Source organism: Salminus brasiliensis, chromosome 24 (assembly GCF_030463535.1).
Source record: "Salminus brasiliensis chromosome 24, fSalBra1.hap2, whole genome shotgun sequence".
Classification (NCBI taxonomy): domain Eukaryota; kingdom Metazoa; phylum Chordata; class Actinopteri; order Characiformes; family Bryconidae; genus Salminus; species Salminus brasiliensis.
In genome coordinates this window covers 11,640,752-11,663,609 of record NC_132901.1, presented here as the reverse complement: position 1 = coordinate 11,663,609, position 22,858 = coordinate 11,640,752, and the positions used below count along the sequence as shown (strand labels likewise).

The 22,858-nt window shown below is 42.4% G+C and overlaps 3 protein-coding genes across 3 annotated transcripts; all 3 read right to left on the bottom strand.

Moving 5' to 3' along the window:
* Nucleotides 1–473: 473 nt before the first annotated feature.
* On the bottom strand, nt 474–848 carry LOC140547113 (histone H2B-like). The gene has a single exon (XM_072670670.1). It carries the CDS (start codon nt 846–848, stop codon nt 474–476), a length of 375 nt encoding a protein of 124 aa, XP_072526771.1.
* Nucleotides 849–1,670: 822 nt separating this feature from the next.
* LOC140546621 (uncharacterized) lies at nt 1,671–21,991 on the bottom strand. The gene is made up of 6 exons (XM_072670004.1): nt 21,710–21,991; nt 21,114–21,181; nt 11,809–12,153; nt 9,986–10,399; nt 9,029–9,386; nt 1,671–2,027 (listed from the first exon to the last, which is right to left on the bottom strand). Exons 1-6 carry the CDS (start codon nt 21,989–21,991, stop codon nt 1,671–1,673), a joined length of 1,824 nt encoding a protein of 607 aa, XP_072526105.1.
* On the bottom strand, nt 20,494–20,868 carry LOC140546937 (histone H2B). Its single transcript, XM_072670412.1, has one exon. It carries the CDS (start codon nt 20,866–20,868, stop codon nt 20,494–20,496), a length of 375 nt encoding a protein of 124 aa, XP_072526513.1.
* Nucleotides 21,992–22,858: the final 867 nt, after the last annotated feature.

The window sequence follows — 22,858 nt, the reverse complement described above, 5'->3', positions numbered from 1 at the left end:
CGTATGCCTGGTTATATATACTGTACAGCTTTCATTACAAAGATCAGGTGTGTAATTCTAGGGTTTAAGTCAACCCTAGTATGGTTTCCTGCCTCACTCTTCCCCACCTGTAAGGCTGATCTCCTCTGGACTGGTCTTTCACAGGTGATGTGCAGCTTCATTTATCCCACTTAGCACTACAAGCCCACTCCATACAGTTAGTATGGCACAGTATTTTAGTTTGCTGCTCTGTCCCTGAATCCTAGTACACTATACCAATTAAATGCAAACAAACAATTAAGTAAGTTGATTTACATACATACATCAATAAGTATGCAACAATAAAGGCACTCTCTAATAAATAATAATAATAATAATAATAATAATAATTAGTATTATAACTTACTTGGTTCTTGAATAAAACTGCTCTTTGGAAGAAACCGTGGGTGGCTCTTAAAAGAGCCGTTGGGTTTGGATTATGCCGCTATCACTATTTACTTGGAGCTCGTGTACTTGGTGACGGCCTTTGTGCCCTCTGACACGGCGTGCTTGGCCAACTCACCGGGAAGGAGCAGACGCACAGCAGTCTGGATTTCCCTAGAGGTGATAGTAGAACGTTTGTTGTAGTGAGCCAAACGAGAAGACTCACCGGCGATGCGCTCGAAGATGTCGTTCACGAACGAGTTCATGATGCCCATCGCTTTAGAGGAGATTCCAGTGTCAGGGTGGACCTGCTTCAGCACCTTGTACACGTAGATGGCATAGCTCTCCTTCCTGGACTTTCTGCGCTTCTTGTCGCCTTTCCCGGCCGTCTTGGTCACGGCTTTCTTGGATCCCTTCTTGGGCGCGGACTTAGCTGGCTCAGGCATACTGCTCCTCGTCGAGTAAGACTGAAGAATAAGGGGGAGGCGATAAGCTCCCACATTATTTAGACTCTAGCATTTTAATTAGACGAGGTACCGCCTCCAGAATGCCGTCAAACGACCATTGGACAACAAATTGTCCGCTCTCTTCTTGCCAACCCCCCACCCTTCATTCCCCTCCTCTTCCCTCCCCTCCCCTCCCCTCCCTATTCTCCCCTTCCCTTCCCCCTCCCCAGAGCAGCATTCTCTTTGTTCGCCTACCCGCGCATTTTTACCCACCGTGCAGACGGCACATTATTTTTCGCCACAGCGGCGTTGACGGCGATATTCTGAATTTATTCAAACGTTTAATCAACGCATACGGGGAAATTGAAAACTATATGTATTCTTCATATATATAAAATTAGCTTCTTAACCGGGAGATTCATAACCACCATCATTGACTATATTGAAACAAACAAACAAATATGATTCTTGCAACATTCTATCCCGCGCATTCTTAATCTACAGGGCTGTTTTTCTGTTTTTCGGCACAGCGGCGTTGACGGCGATTTTTTTTCTATCAGGATTTATTAAGACATATAGTTCGGATTTAACCAACGCACACGGGGGGCAAAATGGAAAACAATACATATATACAGACATATCTATTATATGTATATATACACACACATGTAATCTTCCGGTATATTACATTTTAATACAGAGTATGCGGGAGATCGACTGCCTTATTTGATAACAAACTAAGAATAGAAACAGGCTCTTTTGCTGGATTTGTGGGTGGCTCTTAAAAGAGCCGTTGTGTTTAGAGCTGTTCAGGCCGAGCGTTTAACCTCCGAATCCATACAGAGTGCGTCCCTGGCGCTTCAGGGCGTACACCACATCCATAGCGGTGACGGTCTTTCTTTTGGCATGCTCAGTGTACGTGACTGCGTCTCTGATCACGTTTTCCAAGAACACTTTGAGCACACCGCGGGTCTCTTCGTAGATCAGACCGGAGATACGCTTGACGCCACCACGACGAGCCAGACGGCGAATAGCCGGCTTTGTGATACCCTGGATGTTATCGCGAAGCACTTTACGATGACGCTTGGCGCCTCCTTTCCCAAGGCCTTTGCCGCCCTTTCCTCTGCCTGACATCCTCGCTGCTTCTTTTCCCAGTCGACGAGAAGAGAATCTATGAAGCTGGGGAGCCAGAGACACGCCTGTTATACTCCTCTATAGGACCTAAATGAAAGCAAGGGAACCGAGCGACGTCACAGTACATTAGCTCCGCCTCATACTCTGTACGTGTGCAGAACGCTTGTTTTGCTGTACAGCGACTCAAACATGCCTAGACCACTCAAAGATTGCACATAAAGCCACTGAGTGGGTAGCCATACAAAATACAGTATATTAATATTAATTCGGAATTAAATATTAATTCAGTACCCTCTGGATGTACTCATGTTCAAAATTCAAAAAAGTGCTCTTTTTGGATTTCATGTGGATTTCATTAACATGTGGTGTACATGGGGGGGGGGGGGGGGGAATCAATAGTCAAAGTCAAGCAATAATAGCATCACTTCTCAATGCATTTGCAGCATGTCTTCCTTCTACTGCTTGTAGTTTCACAGTCTGGCCACACAATGGCATCCAGACTCCAAATGTTCTAAAAAGGAATAAACTAATAATAGTAATAATAATAACGCAGCATACTTTGGATCATGCATAACCTTCACTCTGAATACTTTAACTCATCATGATTTAGCTTCGAAACCTACAGCCTAGCTCCAGACCTGCTTGACCTTATAATTAAAAAGTAAGCTAAACTATAATTAGGAGCTAAAATCACTTCTGAAATAGCTTGGTCTTATGGCGAAATCTTAAAATAAATAAATAAATAGCTGAATGAATTAATAAAATTCAGTGACCTAGGCTTAAGATGAACTTACAGTGACTCAAAGTAGGCTCATACACAGCCTCTGACTCCTTTTCACTAAATTTGAAGTGCATAGGGGCCATGTGACCTTTGTAAATAAACATTTATGCACCGTTTTCTTAGAAAGATTACACACTTGACATTATTATTGTTATTATTGTAGTAATTGATTGTGTGTTTTACCATCCTAAACCGCACTCCAGTACTCTCTAGTGCACTAGGTGAGTATAGAAGCCGTTTTTTCGTGACATCGTGCACTCCACGTGGAGTCGTTTCGGCAACTAGCTAACGAAAATAATATTTTGTAAACAAAACACTAGCTAGCAAGCTACACAGGCTGCCCAGCTCTGAAAACCAGAAGATAGGCTGCTGGTAGCCGGGTTTAAGCACGACTGTTTCTCCCTCACTTGCTCCAAATAACAATATAGAGAACTACGCACGTGTCCGTAATATCGTTATTTCTGTGATTAATTTTAAGACACCTAGCCATCATGCTACTCTCCAAGGTGGCTTCTCGGTTTCAACCACGACAGTAAACGTATAAATGTTGCTGTATACACCGTTTCATAATAAAACTTGACTGACTCGAGCGAGTGTGTATTTATCTGACAGGTATTTACACTCGCTGGCGTATGTTATTGTTTGTACCATCCGAGTTAGCTAGCATGCTAATCGCTTTGTTAGCTCATGTGTGGACCTGAAAAAGCAAGTTAACTCAAATCACTCAACAGCCACAAATCACGGCTGTATTGCGTACTTTTATGCTACAACCCCGCATGTGGTACTGCACTGTGGTCAACAAATAATGACCCCTCATAATTAGGCTCATATTTGCGCTTTACTGTTTATGCTAGCCGCGTTAGCCACGCTGCTAATCGCTAAGCTGGCTCCAAGCTATGTACAACTCCACACATAGATCCAGCAACGGCAGTTCTACATCAATTTGCTGTGACTGGGTGTACAACTTTAGGCTCTCGGCAAAATCGAGTTATCGGATATCATTATCTACTTCATTTTTGGCAAGTTAGCAAACGTTATCGTGCTAACAACGACACACCGGAGCTAACCAGGGTCCAGTAGTGTAAGGACTAAAAAAAAACGACGTTTCACATGTATGAACATTAAAAGTAGCTAACATATGTCTTAACACGACAAATACCTCGGTCAGCCCTCTGATGGCTGTCGCCATGTGCGCCTCGGTCTCGTATACAACAAAGTCACACTACATCACGCCATTCTAACGTGCGCAGCGTTTATTACACACACACACACACGACAAAATTAGTCCTTCCTCAATGCACCTGAATATAAATCACATAAATGGCTATTTAGTACTAGGGTTACGACCTTGCAAGCATAAAACAAGCACCCACGAAGATCACCCCACTACTGTACACCATGGCACACGGTTTACTTTTTACTGTGACTGGACGTGCAGTTATCGGATTTCATCATTAGATGAAGATAGATAGATAGATAGATAGATAGATAGATAGATAGATAGATAGATAGATAATCAATAAAACGTCATCTATCGAACTTGTAGTTAGGCATCATGGGAATTGTAGTCCTTGATCTTGACACTACAGGATAAAGACAAATCGTGTCATTGACACATTGACATAAAGACGTTTAAAGAAACACACAAACCAGTACAGGGTTTGTATTTTCTGTCAGAATGAATGAGTATGCATAAAGCAAGCCATATGTCTACAAATGCATGTCTCTCTCTCTCTCTCTCTCTCTCTCTCTCTCTCTCACAAACCACCACTGAAATATTTTTGCACATAAAGTAAATTGAGGCCAACTTAAACTAAACCCACACCATTTGGATTCCTCAGGTTTCGACATATGTTGCAGTTAGTGGATGATAAAGAAATTGTGGTGATATAAAGTAAGTGTAAAGCTCATGATGAAGTCAGGGTGAGTGGAAGCAGTTTGGCTTGACCTACCCTTTAGGATTCTGATGGAGTTTCAGGGCTAAGCTTTAAGACTGTGGTCGTAGTACGTGAATGGAGCGTGGATGCCATCTGGTGGTCAAAATGTAAATCTGCAAAATATAAAAAATACATATTATTTTTTTGGTCCACAGAGACATTTAAAGAAGCAAAATCAGAAAGAGGAGAAAGAGTTAAATTTGAGAAGCACAAAAAAGCTAATTCACAAGTGAGTACGGCTGACTTTTGATACACCTTTGTTAGCACTTTTGTGTTAATTTGTTACTTACCTATGCCTTGAAGAAAGTCTCTGACCTTGCAGGTTAAAATGATTTTTTGCGCTGATGGTGCATCCGCTTTCCAATTTTTAGCTTTGCCCCACTTGCCTCCAGCTCTTCAGCCAGGTCTTGATAGCAGAGCGGTGTTCTTTATTGATTTATGATTATTATGTTGACCTCAATATAACCTGATGCATACATACATACACATAACCATACAACATAGAATTTAAGGGCTCTAAGGGGAGGAGAACAAAGGTCCTACATAGAACTGCACTACTCTACAGTTTGACTCTTAATGAGAGAATTGTTGGCTTTTTACCTAACTGATGATAAAATGTCTTTAGTTAAAGAATGCTTGATAGAAGCACTCTTTATTTAAGGCACTTTATTAAGATCTGTAAGGAGATAATACAGTATTGAGTATTTTGTTTTCTTCTGCCCTACTTTATCATTAGCATATTGTTAAAACCCAAACAAAATTACGGTGCCCTAAAATAAGTTTTCATTTCATTGCCTGGTAGCATGACAACTGGTTATCCTGCTGGCTACTAAAATGCCCAAAAGTTCCTTGGTAGAACTTAGTAGACTTACTGGAGTTCACAACCATCTGTCATATGTAACAGCTGTAACATTCACACACATACACGTATACATCTATGTTGTTAGCGTTTGCATTTGCGAGTTTGACCACACGATGGCATCCACGCTCCATCCATGACATATATCCACGATCCCAAAACAACGGTGACGTTTGCAATTGGGCACTTCCTAAATCCCTTACACTGTATACACTACACAGAAGTGCACTTCTCTAGTCAAGTCTTTTAGGCTTCTGATGGAGTTTCAGGGCTAGGCCTCAAGACTGTGGTCATAGTACGTAAATGGAGCGTGGATGCCATCGTGTGGTCAAAATGTAAAACAATTAATCTTGCAATTTTTTATTTATTTATTGATTTATTTATTGATTTATTTATTTATTTCTTGTCCACGGAGACAATTAAAGAAGCAAAATCAGAAAGAGGAGAAAGAGTTACATTTAAATAGCAGAGAAGCTAACTTACAAGGGAGGAGGCAGTACGGTCGGCTGTTGATAAACTTTTGTTAGCACTTTTGTATTCATTTGTTACTTACCTATGCCTTGAAGAAAGTCTCTGACCTAAACCATGCAGGTTAATTTTTTTTGAGGGTGCGTATGTTTTTCCATATTTTAGCTTTGCTCCACTGGCCTCCAGCTCCTCAGTCAGGTCTTGATAGCAGATGAGTCAATTTTAATTGGCAAGGTTTTGGTCAGAGACCATCTTTAGTTAGGCATCATGGGAATTGTAGTCGTTGATCTAATACACTACAACTTAAAGATATAGTGTCCACAGAGACATTTAAAGAAAGAAAGATCAAACACAAATCGAATAAATGGTATATTATTGCATACAAGGGAAAAGCTCCTAATGAGGCCAACTAAAACTACATGTTTACCCCTTGGATTTCTCAGGCTCGTTTTACATCTTCTAATAAAAGTCATGTTAGATTAGATAAACACAGAGGGAGTTAATGTTGCTTTAAGTAATGTTGCTTTTACCATATGTTGCAGTTAGTGGATGATAAAGAAATATGGAAAGACATTGTGGTAAGCAAAGTAAGTGTAGAGCTCATGATGAAGTCTGGGTGAGTGGAAGCAGTTTGGCTAGACCTACCCCTTAGGCTTCTGATGGAGTTTCAGGGCTAAGCTTTAAGTCTGTGGTCGTAGTACGTGAATGGAGCGTGGATGCCATCTGGTGGTCAAAATGTAAATCTGCAAAATATAAAACAATTCATCTTTTTGATTTTTTGGTCCATGCAGACATTTAAAGAAGCAAAATCAGAAAGAGGAGAAAGAGTTTTTTGTATTCATTTGTTACTTACCTATGCCTTGAAGAAAGTCTCTGACCGAAACCTTGCAGGGTGCGTATGCTTTTCCATATTTTAGCTTTGCTTCACTGGCCTCCAGCTCCTCAGTCAGGTCTTGATAGCAGATGAGCGGTTTTCTTTATTGATTTATGATTATTATGGGAACCTCAATATAAACTGATACACAGAGTTTAAGGGCTCTAAAGAGAAGGAAACAAAGGTCCTACATAGAAGTGCACTACTCTACAATTTGTCTCAAAGGCTTCTAGCAGTGAGTGAATTTTACCTAACTGCATGCTGTTTGGTTGTCATGATGGCTAATACAGTGCCTTCATTAAAGACAGCTTCTATCAAGCATTCTTCAAAACAAGACATTTTATCTAGTTGTGGAAGGAGGTTATACGGTCTGGAGGGTTTTTTTTTGTTTTGTTTTGTTTTTTTTTTCCTTCTGTCCGACTTTATCGTTAGCATATTGTTAAAATGAAACCCAAGCCCAAACGACAATCATCCCACAAGACATGTAATTACTTTTTAGATTTATTGGTGCAGTTAACAATCATATTTAATGTGTATAAAATTGCCCTAAATTAAGTTTCCATTTCATTGCCTGGCAGCATGAGAACTGGTAACCATGCTGGCTTCTAAAATGCCCTGAACTGAAGTATGCTTCAATAGAAACATTTTTAAAAATGTACTTTAAAAAACACTAACCAAAATAACACCGCAATACAAATGACTTAGTAGACGTACTGGAGTTCACAACCATCTATCAAATGAAAAAGCTGTAACATTCACACGAATAAATCTAGTTAGTTAACGTTTGCATTTGCCTAGTTTGACCACACGATGGCATCCACGCTCCATCCATGACATATATGCCCATGATCCCAAAACAACGGTGGTCGTTTGCAATGAGCACTTCCAAAAGCCCTTCTATTCACCACACAGAAGAGCACTACTGTACTCAAGGCTCAAAGGCTTCTACTCTCTATTACATAACCGGGTGCATCCTAGGCAGGACAAACACTTTACCCCTGCCAGTATTTATTCACTATTTCTTTTCCCTAGGCTTCTCTAATGATCATTTTACATGTGCTGGGAAGGTTCATTTAATTTGCTCCATACTTCAAGGGTTATACTTCCAGACAAGCTAGACTGTACTAAATAAGGTAATTTTTGAAGTATAGCACAAAACAATACTGACTCAACATTCATTTAATTTTGGCGTTTTTCCCGCTGATCTGGGTTAATTTTACAAACAATGTGACGGGAAACATGAATTTTATAGAGTTAACATATAGAGTAAACATATAATTTTTTAGAGTTAGACATGCCATGTTCTGGTAGAGGTATTGAAAGAGATTAAAAACAAACAAACAAACAAACATTCCTCTCCGGACTATACACTTACCTCCTTTACTGCTGCCCTAAAAGCAAGCACAAACAACACAGCTGGTCTCGCTTACTCTCTATGCAATCAAACTCATGTTGCATATGTATGAAACGTAAGTACCCCAAATCTAGCTCTCATTATATGAATATACACATACATTGCTCTCTGAAACTGTGCTTGCAGTTGTATAGTTTCACCACGCGGTGGGATCTACGCTCCATCCATGACTAATGCCGTTTGTAATAGGCCAAAACCGGCCTAAACACTACATAGTGTAAAGTGTAGTGTTCTACTGAAAGGGCAGGGGCTTCTACTTTCTGCTGGGGTGAATGAACTGTTTCCAAACTATTAAATATGTATAAACATATTGATAGGTATTAAAAGAAAAGTATTCATATGTATTAAAACACGTTAAATATGGCGATTTTGATGTGAAATGTAGTACAAAACGTTATATATATATATATAGACACACATATAGAAGTTGTTTTTTTTCCCTAATCTTCACAACCGCTGTCTCACGGCTGGTTTCGCTCGCTCAGTCCTATGGAATTTAGAAGCGCGCGCGTCATAATAGCCTTACATTATATAAACACAACACCGAGGTGAGGCGGACATTTGCTGTTTCGGCGCGGACACGGGTAGGTGGCTCTTAAAAGAGCCGTTGGGTATTTCAGGTAAACGTCGAAGCGCTCTGTTTAAGCGCGCTCTCCGCGAATACGGCGGGCCAGCTGGATGTCTTTAGGCATGATGGTGACTCTCTTGGCGTGGATAGCGCACAGGTTAGTATCTTCAAACAGACCCACCAAGTACGCCTCGCTAGCCTCCTGCAGGGCCATGACGGCGGAGCTCTGGAAGCGGAGATCAGTCTTGAAGTCCTGAGCGATCTCACGCACTAGGCGCTGGAAGGGCAGCTTACGGATCAGCAGCTCAGTAGATTTCTGGTAGCGGCGGATCTCCCTCAGAGCCACGGTGCCGGGCCTGTAACGGTGAGGCTTTTTCACGCCGCCGGTGGCTGGGGCGCTCTTGCGAGCAGCCTTGGTGGCGAGCTGCTTCCTCGGGGCCTTGCCACCGGTGGACTTACGGGCGGTCTGCTTGGTTCTTGCCATCGCGTTGAACTCTACTCCTCTCGGGGAAAAGAAAGAGAATGAGTTCTTGCTCGCTTCACATGGCTTTTAAGCTTTCAAGCCGCTTGCCGCTCATTGGGCGTCTTGAAGTTGTCCGTTTCCCATTGGGCGGCCGGCAATGCGTCGGTGACACACTATTGGGCGTCTTCTTTTCAAACCTAAAAGCAAAACGGCGGGCTCCTGTAACACAAAACAACAAAGGAAAAAAAAGCATTAAAAGAATATATAATAATAAGAACAATAATATGATCAAACTAATCAATGTACTGTACATTACAGCGAACATTAAACACACTGTGTGTGTGTGTGTGTGTGTGTGTGTGTGAGAGAGAGAGCGAGAGAATGTGTGTATACATGCACATATGCATAGGGTGTTGATCTCAGTACGTGAAATATATGAAAAAGGGCAATTGTGTATTGCATGGCAGTGTGTTTATATAATAACTCGGTTCATAAAGCTATTATTTTTTTATGCAGCTGGAAATCACGTGAAGAATATGTAGTGTTGTTTGTAAAGGAGCAGCACTTTTCGTAGAAAAAATGGGTGGCTCTTAAAAGAGCCTTTGTGTATAGATAAATCAACGGAGAGCGCCAATTTACTTTGTCTTCACAGTCTTCTCGGTCTTCTTAGGCAGAAGTACAGCCTGAATGTTGGGCAGCACACCACCTTGGGCGATAGTGACTCCTCCGAGCAGTTTGTTCAGCTCCTCGTCGTTACGAACAGCCAGCTGCAGGTGACGGGGGATGATACGGGTCTTCTTGTTGTCGCGGGCGGCGTTGCCAGCCAACTCGAGAATCTCAGCGGTGAGATACTCCAGGACGGCGGCCAAGTAGACGGGAGCGCCGGCGCCGACCCGCTCAGCGTAGTTGCCTTTACGCAGGAGCCTGTGCACACGGCCAACTGGGAACTGCAGTCCGGCGCGGGACGAACGAGTCTTAGCCTTGGCCCTAGCTTTACCACCGGTTTTGCCTCTTCCACTCATGATTCGCGTCAGTCGTGTTCGTCGAACAAAGCTGAAATAATGCACGCCGGCCAACGAGCGCCGTTGATATAGCAAAATCGCCTACGGTCCTATTGGCTAAAAGCTACGCGCACCAACAGCCAATCGCATTTCCGCCGTCAGACTCTAGCGTCCTCCCACCTCTGCTCGCTTTCCTACCCGACCCCCTCCTCCTCTCGTGCTGTGTGTCTGTGTGAGCGAGAGAGAGAAAGAAAGGAAGAAAGAAAACGGGTTAAAGAAAGAAACATTTACCCCCACTCGTGCCCCGCGTTTCCTTTCCCTTTCCCGCTCAAATGTAACACGTATGACCAAACCAAAAAAATATATATATTGATCATATATAATTATTGTGTGGGGAAACTAATGAGAGCTATTTTTGTGTTGTTGAGTGTTTTTTTTTTTTTTAACAATCAATTCATTGTGCAGTAACAAGGGGGGAAAAAAGCTGTTTTTTTTATGAAACTGTGGGTGGCTCTTAAAAGAGCCGTTGAATAGAGAAACAAGACATGAAGGTAAACGGCGTTACTGTTTACTTCTTCTTAGGGGCAGCCTTTTTCGCCTTCGCCGCCTTGGGCTTAGCTGCTTTAGGCTTGACCGTTTTGGCTTTCTTTGGGCTCTTGGTCGCCTTTTTGGGAGCCGCCGGCTTCTTGGCCTTCTTGGGGCTCTTCGCTGCCTTCTTAGCGGCCGCGACGGGCTTCTTGGCCTTCTTGGGGGATTTCTTAGCCGCAGTGGGTTTCTTGGCTGCTACCTTCTTGGGCTTCTTGGCCGCGGCTGGTTTCTTGGCGGCCGGCTTCTTAGCTTTAGGTGCCGGTTTCTTGGCGGCCGGCTTCTTCTTTGCCTCGGCCTGCTTCTTGTTAAGCTTGAAAGAGCCCGACGCGCCGGTGCCTTTGGTCTGCACCAGAGTGCCCTTGGTGACGAGGCTCTTGACGGCGAGCTTAACGCGTGAGTTGTTCTTCTCGACGTCGTAGCCGCCGGCAGCCAGGGCTTTCTTCAGGGCGGCGAGAGACACGCCGCTCCTCTCCTTGGAAGCCGAGACGGCCTTGACGATGAGCTCGCCCACGCTGGGGCCGGCTTTCTTGGGGCGGGCGGCGGCCTTCTTCTTGGGGGCCTTGGCGGGCGCCGAGGCGGCTGGGGCTGGAGCGACTTCTGCCATTGTTCTGCTTTGCTCTGAGCGCGAGTGAGCACAAACTGCTGCAGCGTTCTGTAGAACCTCCCGCTGCAGCGAGGGGGCCGGCCCTTAAAAGCCACATGAGAACGTTGTAGACTCAACTCGCTCGATGCCGCACAGCCGTGTGGCAGCGACGGTCTCGCACTTGTGTTTTCTCTCGGCGTTTGTCGAGCGAAATATGGGCGAAAGCTCAACTTGGCGAGCGTAGAAATGCTCTTTCGTCTCCGAGAGGCTCCACCGTGTGTTGAGAAGACGGGAAGGGCAGCGTAACGACGCCGCGTTTGATACGGCGCTCACCGAAGCGTGCCACGCTACCGGCGTGCCGAACGGGCGGCGGCGCATTTGGCGTGCTAATCGGTGGAAAACGGCGACAAAAGGTGCCACGAACTGGGCGAGTGTTATCCGGTGCGTTGGAGGAGAGCCTCGGCGAGAGCGTGCTGGGCATCCGAGACGTGGGTGCGTTGTTTTGCTCGTCGTGCGAGGCGACCTTGAGGAGTGTGTAAAGCACAGTGTTGCCGTGTGTGCGCAGTATGACTTCCACCGTCGATGCGTCTTTGTCACCGGCGCTTCCACACTCGGAACGGCTCTCCATAGGTCCCCTAATACGCACTCGTAACACACCCAATATACCATAGCCAAAAATCTCATACTAACCCTAACACAAAATAACTGCATACACCCCCCCAACCCTAAAACACAAAAAACAAAATAAAATAAAAAAAAAAGACAAAACTTCTAACTTCTAAACATAACATAAAACAATGATGCCCTTTTTCAAGCCTAATACAAAATAACTGCACCTTCACTCTAACCCCAATACAAAATAAACCCAAGCTCATTTAAACCCTAAAACCCCATTTTTCATTTTAACCCTAATAGAAAATAACCATTTTCTCTCTCCAACCCTAAATAAAATAACGCCATCCTTCCTCCAACCATTATACAAAATCACTCCACCCTCATTCGAACCCCTCACATGAAACAACTCCAATCTCATTCTTGTACTAAAACAAATTAACCCCATCCCTCCCTCTATCCCAATAAGCAACACACCAAATTTCTATTTTTAAACTTTTACTTTCATTTAACCCATTCCATGCAGTCATGACCTTTCTACTTAGATGTGCATTCCTCAGTAGGCCGAGGCCATGTGTATCCAAATCATCAGGCTGATGGCTAATGTTGAAACTCACTTTTACTGAACCTTCCTTTGTATCCTAAGGCAAAGGCTTAAGCTCACCGTCACTTTAACTCAATCCACCTTCATCATAAAACTGAGGCCTTTGACCGCCATACTATTTTACTTACTCTTCCCTCGTCCTTTTGCATTGCTCCAAACCCTCTACATCAAAAAATATCTATGAACCTATTCTTGCTCCCTCGAATTTCACCATTAACCTAAGACTTCAACCAAATTCATCTTTTTGTGACCCAACCAAATAGTCCTAATACAAAATAACTCTGTCCTCCCTCTTAACCTAGTACAACATAACCTTAACATCATTCTAACAATGAAACAAAATAACCCCATCCGCCGTCTAACCCCAAAATAAAATAACCCATTTTCATTCATACTCTAATACAAACCCCACCACCTTCTCTCTCAAACCCTAAAATGAAATAACCCCATCCTTCATCCAACCATTATACAAAATCACTCCATCCTCATTCGAACCCCTCACATGAAACAACTGCAATCTCATTCTTGTCCTAAAACAAATTAACCCCATCCTTCCCTCTATCTCAATAAGCAACACACCAAACTTTTGCTTTCATTTAACCCATTCCATGCAGTCATGACCATTCTACTTAGATGTGCAGTCCTCAGTAGGCCGAGGCCATGTGTATCCATGTGTATCCGAATCATCAGGCTGATGGCTTATGTTGAAACTCACTTTTACTGAACCTTCCTTTGTGTCCTAAGGCAAAGGCCTAAGCTCACGGTCACTTTAACTCAATCCACATTCATCATAAAACTGAGGCCTTTGACCGCCATACTATTTTACTTACTCTACCCTCGTCCTTTTGCATTGCTCCAAACCCTCTACATCAAAAAAATATCTATGAACCTATTCTTGCTCGCTCAAATCTCACCATTAACCTAAGACTTCAACCAAATTCATCTTTTAGTGAACCAAACCAAATAGTCCTAATACAAAATAACTCTGTCCTCCCTCTTAACCTAGTACAACATAACCTTAACATCATTCTAACCATGAAACAAAATAACCCCATCCGCCGTCTAACCCCAAAATAAAATAACCCATTTTTATTCATACTCTAATACAAACCCCACCACCATCTCTCTCCAACCCTAAAATGAAATAACACCATCCTTCCTCCAACCATTATACAAAATCACTCCCCATCCTCATTCGAACCCCTCACATGAAACAACTCCAATCTCATTCTTGTACTAAAACAAATTAACCCCATCCCTCCCTCTATCCCAATAAGCAACACACCAAATTATTATTTTTAAACTTTTACTTTCATTTAACCCATTCCATGCAGACATGACCATTCTACTTAGATGTGCATTCTTCAGTAGGCCGAGGCCATGTGTATCCAAATCATCAGGCTGATGGCCAATGTTGAAATTCACTTTTTCTGAACCTTCCTAAGGCAAAGGCCTAAGCTCACAGTCACTTTAACACAATCCACCTCCATCATAAACCTGAGGCCTCGTTTACAAAGCTACTGTTACTCACTCTTCCTAGATCACATCTGCACTAAACACACTTTCACCGCCATACTTTTTTACTTACGCTACCTAAATTTACTTACTCTACCCTCGTCTTTTTGCCTTGCTCCGACCCTCTACATCAAAAGTCTAGCTCTGAACCTATTCTTGCTCGCTCGAATCTCACCATTAACCTAAGGCTTCAACCAAATTCATCTTTTTGTGACCCAACCAAGTAGTCCTAATACAAAATAACTCTGTCCTCCCTCTTCACCTAGTACAACATAACCTTAACAGCATTCTAACAATGAAACAAAATAACCCCATCCGCCGTCTAACCCCAAAATAAAATAACCCATTTTCATTCATACTCTAATACAAACCCCACCACCTTCTCTCTCCAACCCTAAAATGAAATAACCCCATCCTTCCTCCAACCATTATACAAAATCACTCCATCCTCATTCGAACCCCTCACATGAAACAACTCCAATCTCATTCTTGTCCTAAAACAAATTAACCCCATCCTTCCCTCTATCTCACTAAGCAACACACCAAATAATTATTTTTAAACTTTTACTTTCATTTAACCCATTCCATGCAGTCATGACCATTCTACTTAGATGTGCATTCCTCAGTAGGCCGAGGCCATGTGTATCCAAAACATTAGGCTGATGGCTTATGTTGAAACTGTTTTACTTTTACTGAATCTTCCTTTGTATCCTAAGGCAAAGGCCTAAGCTCACGGTCACTTTAACTCAATCCACCTTCATCATAAACCTGAGGCCTTTGACCGCCATACTATTTTATTTACTCTACCCTAGTCCTTTTGCCTTGCTTCAACCCTCTACATCAAAAGTCTAGCTCTGAACCTATTCTTGCTCGCTCGAATCTCAACATTAACCTAAGGCTTCAACCAAATTCATCTTTTTGTGACCCAACAAAATAGTCCTAATACAAAATAACTCTGTCCTCCCTCTTAACCTAGTACAACATAACCTTAACATCATTCTAACAATGAAACAAAATAACCCCATCCGCCGTCTAACCCCAAAATAAAATAACCCATTTTCATTCATACTCTAATACAAACCCCACCACCTTCTCTCTCCAACCCTAAAATGAAATAACCCCATCCTTCATCCAACCATTATACAAAATCACTCCATCCTCATTCGAACCCCTCACATGAAACAACTGCAATCTCATTCTTGTCCTAAAACAAATTAACCCCATCCTTCCCTCTATCTCAATAAGCAACACACCAAACTTTTGCTTTCATTTAACCCATTCCATGCAGTCATGACCATTCTACTTAGATGTGCAGTCCTCAGTAGGCCGAGGCCATGTGTATCCATGTGTATCCGAATCATCAGGCTGATGGCTTATGTTGAAACTCACTTTTACTGAACCTTCCTTTGTATCCTAAGGCAAAGGCCTAATCACTTCCTAATACAAACCCCACCACCATCTCTCTCCAACCCTAAAATGAAATAACACCATCCTTCCTCCAACCATTATACAAAATCACTCCCCATCCTCATTCGAACCCCTCACATGAAACAACTCCAATCTCATTCTTGTACTAAAACAAATTAACACCATCCCTCCCTCTATCCCAATAAGCAACACACCAAATTATTATTTTTAAACTTTTACTTTCATTTAACCCATTCCATGCAGACATGACCATTCTACTTAGATGTGCATTCTTCAGTAGGCCGAGGCCATGTGTATCCAAATCATCAGGCTGATGGCCAATGTTGAAATTCACTTTTTCTGAACCTTCCTAAGGCAAAGGCCTAAGCTCACAGTCACTTTAACACAATCCACCTCCATCATAAACCTGAGGCCTCGTTTACAAAGCTACTGTTACTCACTCTTCCTAGATCACATCTGCACTAAACACACTTTCACCGCCATACTTTTTTACTTACGCTACCTAAATTTACTTACTCTACCCTCGTCTTTTTGCCTTGCTCCGACCCTCTACATCAAAAGTCTAGCTCTGAACCTATTCTTGCTCGCTCAAATCTCACCATTAACCTAAGGCTTCAACCAAATTCATCTTTTTGTGACCCAACCAAGTAGTCCTAATACAAAATAACTCTGTCCTCCCTCTTCACCTAGTACAACATAACCTTAACAGCATTCTAACGATGAAACAAAATAACCCCATCCGCCGTCTAACCCCAAAATAAAATAACCCATTTTCATTCATACTCTAATACAAACCCCACCACCTTCTCTCTCCAACCCTAAAATGAAATAACCCCATCCTTCCTCCAACCATTATACAAAATCACTCCATCCTCATTCGAACCCCTCACATGAAACAACTCCAATCTCATTCTTGTCCTAAAACAAATTAACCCCATCCTTCCCTCTATCTCACTAAGCAACACACCAAATAATTATTTTTAAACTTTTACTTTCATTTAACCCATTCCATGCAGTCATGACCATTCTACTTAGATGTGCATTCCTCAGTAGGCCGAGGCCATGTGTATCCAAAACATTAGGCTGATGGCTTATGTTGAAACTGTTTTACTTTTACTGAATCTTCCTTTGTATCCTAAGGCAAAGGCCTAAGCTCACGGTCACTTTAACTCAATCCACCTTCATCATAAACCTGAGGCCTTTGACCGCCATACTATTTTATTTACTCTACCCTAGTCCTTTTGCCTTGCTTCAACCCTCTACATCAAAAGTCTAGCTCTGAACCTATTCTTGCTCGCTCGAATCTCAACATTAACCTAAGGCTTCAACCAAATTCATCTTTTTGTGACCCAACAAAATAGTCCTAATACAAAATAACTCTGTCCTCCCTCTTAACCTAGTACAACATAACCTTAACATCATTCTAACAATGAAACAAAATAACCCCATCCGCCGTCTAACCCCAAAATAAAATAACCCATTTTCATTCATACTCTAATACAAACCCCACCACCTTCTCTCTCCAACCCTAAAATGAAATAACCCCATCCTTCATCCAACCATTATACAAAATCACTCCATCCTCATTCGAACCCCTCACATGAAACAACTGCAATCTCATTCTTGTCCTAAAACAAATTAACCCCATCCTTCCCTCTATCTCAATAAGCAACACACCAAACTTTTGCTTTCATTTAACCCATTCCATGCAGTCATGACCATTCTACTTAGATGTGCAGTCCTCAGTAGGCCGAGGCCATGTGTATCCATGTGTATCCGAATCATCAGGCTGATGGCTTATGTTGAAACTCACTTTTACTGAACCTTCCTTTGTGTCCTAAGGCAAAGGCCTAAGCTCACGGTCACTTTAACTCAATCCACATTCATCATAAAACTGAGGCCTTTGACCGCCATACTATTTTACTTACTCTACCCTCGTCCTTTTGCATTGCTCCAAACCCTCTTCATCAAAAAAATATCTATGAACCTATTCTTGCTCGCTCAAATCTCACCATTAACCTAAGACTTCAACCAAATTCATCTTTTAGTGAACCAAACCAAATAGTCCTAATACAAAATAACTCTGTCCTCCCTCTTAACCTAGTACAACATAACCTTAACATCATTCTAACCATGAAACAAAATAACCCCATCCGCCGTCTAACCCCAAAATAAAATAACCCATTTTTATTCATACTCTAATACAAACCCCACCACCATCTCTCTCCAACCCTAAAATGAAATAACACCATCCTTCCTCCAACCATTATACAAAATCACTCCCCATCCTCATTCAAACCCCTCACATGAAACAACTCCAATCTCATTCTTGTACTAAAACAAATTAACCCCATCCCTCCCTCTATCCCAATAAGCAACACACCAAATTATTATTTTTAAACTTTTACTTTCATTTAACCCATTCCATGCAGACATGACCATTCTACTTAGATGTGCATTCTTCAGTAGGCCGAGGCCATGTGTGGATCCAAATCATCAGGCTGATGGCCAATGTTGAAATTCACTTTTTCTGAACCTTCCTAAGGCAAAGGCCTAAGCTCACAGTCACTTTAACACAATCCACCTCCATCATAAACCTGAGGCCTCGTTTACAAAGCTACTGTTACTCACTCTTCCTAGATCACATCTGCACTAAACACACTTTCACCGCCATACTTTTTTACTTACGCTACCTAAATTTACTTACTCTACCCTCGTCTTTTTGCCTTGCTCCGACCCTCTACATCAAAAGTCTAGCTCTGAACCTATTCTTGCTCGCTCGAATCTCACCATTAACCTAAGGCTTCAACCAAATTCATCTTTTTGTGACCCAACCAAGTAGTCCTAATACAAAATAACTCTGTCCTCCCTCTTCACCTAGTACAACATAACCTTAACAGCATTCTAACAATGAAACAAAATAACCCCATCCGCCGTCTAACCCCAAAATAAAATAACCCATTTTCATTCATACTCTAATACAAACCCCACCACCTTCTCTCTCCAACCCTAAAATGAAATAACCCCATCCTTCCTCCAACCATTATACAAAATCACTCCATCCTCATTCGAACCCCTCACATGAAACAACTCCAATCTCATTCTTGTCCTAAAACAAATTAACCCCATCCTTCCCTCTATCTCACTAAGCAACACACCAAATAATTATTTTTAAACTTTTACTTTCATTTAACCCATTCCATGCAGTCATGACCATTCTACTTAGATGTGCATTCCTCAGTAGGCCGAGGCCATGTGTATCCAAAACATCAGGCTGATGGCTTATGTTGAAACTGTTTTACTTTTACTGAATCTTCCTTTGTATCCTAAGGCAAAGGCCTAAGCTCACGGTCACTTTAACTCAATCCACCTTCATCATAAACCTGAGGCCTTTGACCGCCATACTATTTTATTTACTCTACCCTTGTCCTTTTGCCTTGCTTCAACCCTCTACATCAAAAGTCTAGCTCTGAACCTATTCTTGCTCGCTCGAATCTCAACATTAACCTAAGGCTTCAACCAAATTCATCTTTTTGTGACCCAACAAAATAGTCCTAATACAAAATAACTCTGTCCTCCCTCTTAACCTAGTACAACATAACCTTAACATCATTCTAACAATGAAACAAAATAACCCCATCCGCCGTCTAACCCCAAAATAAAATAACCCATTTTCATTCATACTCTAATACAAACCCCACCACCTTCTCTCTCCAACCCTAAAATGAAATAACCCCATCCTTCATCCAACCATTATACAAAATCACTCCATCCTCATTCGAACCCCTCACATGAAACAACTGCAATCTCATTCTTGTCCTAAAACAAATTAACCCCATCCTTCCCTCTATCTCAATAAGCAACACACCAAACTTTTGCTTTCATTTAACCCATTCCATGCAGTCATGACCATTCTACTTAGATGTGCAGTCCTCAGTAGGCCGAGGCCATGTGTATCCATGTGTATCCGAATCATCAGGCTGATGGCTTATGTTGAAACTCACTTTTACTGAACCTTCCTTTGTATCCTAAGGCAAAGGCCTAAGCTCACGGTCACTTTAACTCAATCCACCTTCATCATAAACCTGAGGCCTCCTTACAAAGCCACTGTTACTCACTCTTCCTAGATCACATCTGCACTAAACACACTTTCACCGCCATACTTTTTTACTTACGCTATCTCAATTTAATTATTCTACCCTCGTCCTTTTGCCTTACTTCGACCCTCTACATCAAAAGCCTTGCTCTGAACCTACTTTTGTTCACTCAAATCCCACCATAAACCTAAGGCTTTAACTAACTTCACCCTTCTGTGACCCAACAAAAAAGGCTTGTGGGAGAGCCTAACCGTATGCCTGGTTATATATACTAGACAGCTTTCATTACAAAGATCAGGTGTGTAATTCTAGGGTTTAAGTCAACCCTAGTATGGTTTCCTGCCTCACTCTTCCCCACCTGTAAGGCTGATCTCCTCTGGACTGGTCTTTCACAGGTGATGTGCAGCTTCATTTATCCCAATTAGCACTACAAGCCCACTCCATACAGTTAGTATGGCACAGTATTTTAGTTTGCTGCTCTGTCCCTGAATCCTAGTACACTATACCAATTAAATGCAAACAAACAATTAAGTAAGTTGATTTACATACATACATACATCAATAAGTATGTAACAATAAAGGCACTCTCTAATAAATAATAATAATAATAATAATTAGTATTATAACTTACTTGGTTCTTGAATAAAACTGCTCTTTGGAAGAAACCGTGGGTGGCTCTTAAAAGAGCCGTTGGGTTTGGATTATGCCGCTATCACTATTTACTTGGAGCTCGTGTACTTGGTGACGGCCTTTGTGCCCTCTGACACGGCGTGCTTGGCCAACTCACCGGGAAGGAGCAGACGCACAGCAGTCTGGATCTCCCTAGAGGTGATAGTAGAACGTTTGTTGTAGTGAGCCAAACGAGAAGACTCACCGGCGATGCGCTCGAAGATGTCGTTCACGAACGAATTCATGATGCCCATCGCTTTAGAGGAGATTCCAGTGTCAGGGTGGACCTGCTTCAGCACCTTGTACACGTAGATGGCATAGCTCTCCTTCCTGGACTTTCTGCGCTTCTTGCCGCCTTTCCCGGCCGTCTTGGTCACGGCTTTCTTGGATCCCTTCTTGGGCGCGGACTTAGCTGGCTCAGGCATACTGCTCCTCGTCGAGTAAGACTGAAGAATGAGGGGGCGGCGATAAGCTCCCACATTATTTAGACTCTAGCATTTTAATTAGACGAGGTACCGCCTCCAGAATGCCGTCAAACGACCATTGGACAACAAATTGTCCGCTCTCTTCTTGCCAACCCCCCACCCTTCATTCCCCGCCCCTCCCCTCCCCTCCCAATTCTCCTCTTCCCTTCCCCCTCCCCAGAGCAGCATTCTCTTTGTTCGCCTACCCGCGCATTTTTACCCACCGTGCAGACGGCACATTATTTTTCGCCACAGCGGCGTTGACGGCGATATTCTGAATTTATTCAAACGTTTAATCAACGCATACGGGGGAAATTGAAAACTATATGTATTCTTCATATATATAAAATTAGCTTCTTAACCGGGAGATTCATAACCACCATCATTGACTATATTGAAACAAACAAACAAATATGATTCTTGCAACATTCTATCCCGCGCATTCTTAATCTACAGGGCTGTTTTTCTGTTTTTCGGCACAGCGGCGTTGACGGCGATTTTTTTTCTATCAGGATTAATTAAGACATATAGTTCGGATTTAACCAACGCACACGGGGGGCAAAATGGAAAACAATACATATATACAGACATATCTATTATATGTATATATACACACATGTATTCTTCCGGTATATTACATTTTAATACAGAGTATGCGGGAGATCGACTGCCTTATTTGATAACAAACTAAGAATAGAAACAGGCTCTTTTGCTGGATTTGTGGGTGGCTCTTAAAAGAGCCGTTGTGTTTAGAGCTGTTCAGGCCGAGCGTTTAACCTCCGAATCCATACAGAGTGCGTCCCTGGCGCTTCAGGGCGTACACCACATCCATAGCGGTGACGGTCTTTCTTTTGGCATGCTCAGTGTACGTGACTGCGTCTCTGATCACGTTTTCCAAGAACACTTTGAGCACACCGCGGGTCTCTTCGTAGATCAGACCGGAGATACGCTTGACGCCACCACGACGAGCCAGACGGCGAATAGCCGGCTTTGTGATACCCTGGATGTTATCGCGAAGCACTTTACGATGACGCTTGGCGCCTCCTTTCCCAAGGCCTTTGCCGCCCTTTCCTCTGCCTGACATCCTCGCTGCTTCTTTTCCCAGTCGACGAGAAGAGAATCTATGAAGCTGGGGAGCCAGAGACACGCCTGTTATACTCCTCTATAGGACCTAAATGAAAGCAAGGGAACCGAGCGACGTCACAGTACATTAGCTCCGCCTCATACTCTGTACGTGTGCAGAACGCTTGTTTTGCTGTACAGCGACTCAAACATGCCTAGACCACTCAAAGATTGCACATAAAGCCACTGAGTGAGTAGCCATACAAAATACAGTATATTAATATTAATTCGGAATTAAATATTAATTCAGTACCCTCTGGATGTACTCATGTTCAAAATTCAAAAAAGTGCTCTTTTTGGATTTCATGTGGATTTCATTAACATGTGGTGTACATGGGGGGGGGGGGAATCAATAGTCAAAGTCAAGCAATAATAGCATCACTTCTCAATGCATTTGCAGCATGTCTTCCTTCTACTGCTTGTAGTTTCACAGTCTGGCCACACAATGGCATCCAGACTCCAAATGTTCTAAAAAGGAATAAACTAATAATAGTAATAATAATAACGCAGCATACTTTGGATCATGCATAACCTTCACTCTGAATACTTTAACTCATCATGATTTAGCTTCGAAACCTACAGCCTAGCTCCAGACCTGCTTGACCTTATAATTAAAAAGTAAGCTAAACTATAATTAGGAGCTAAAATCACTTCTGAAATAGCTTGGTCTTATGGCGAAATCTTAAAATAAATAAATAAATAGCTGAATGAATTAATAAAATTCAGTGACCTAGGCTTAAGATGAACTTACAGTGACTCAAAGTAGGCTCATACACAGCCTCTGACTCCTTTTCACGAAATTTGAAGTGCATAGGGGCCATGTGACCTT

What these genes read in the sequence shown, in the direction of transcription:
- LOC140547113 (XM_072670670.1), bottom strand. Translation starts at nt 848, where the DNA reads ATGCCTGAGCCAGCTAAGTCCGCGCCCAAGAAGGGATCCAAGAAAGCC.
- LOC140546937 (XM_072670412.1), bottom strand. Translation starts at nt 20,868, where the DNA reads ATGCCTGAGCCAGCTAAGTCCGCGCCCAAGAAGGGATCCAAGAAAGCC.
- LOC140546621 (XM_072670004.1), bottom strand. Translation starts at nt 21,991, where the DNA reads ATGTCAGGCAGAGGAAAGGGCGGCAAAGGCCTTGGGAAAGGAGGCGCC. An exon ending in CGGTGGGTAAAAATGCGCGG is followed by an intron (nt 12,154 to 21,113) that starts GTAGGCGAACAA and finishes AGTGCGTATTAG; the next exon opens with GGGACCTATGGAGAGCCGTT. An exon ending in GAGAAGACTGTGAAGACAAA is followed by an intron (nt 9,387 to 9,985) that starts GTAAATTGGCGC and finishes CTTTTCCCCGAG; the next exon opens with AGGAGTAGAGTTCAACGCGA.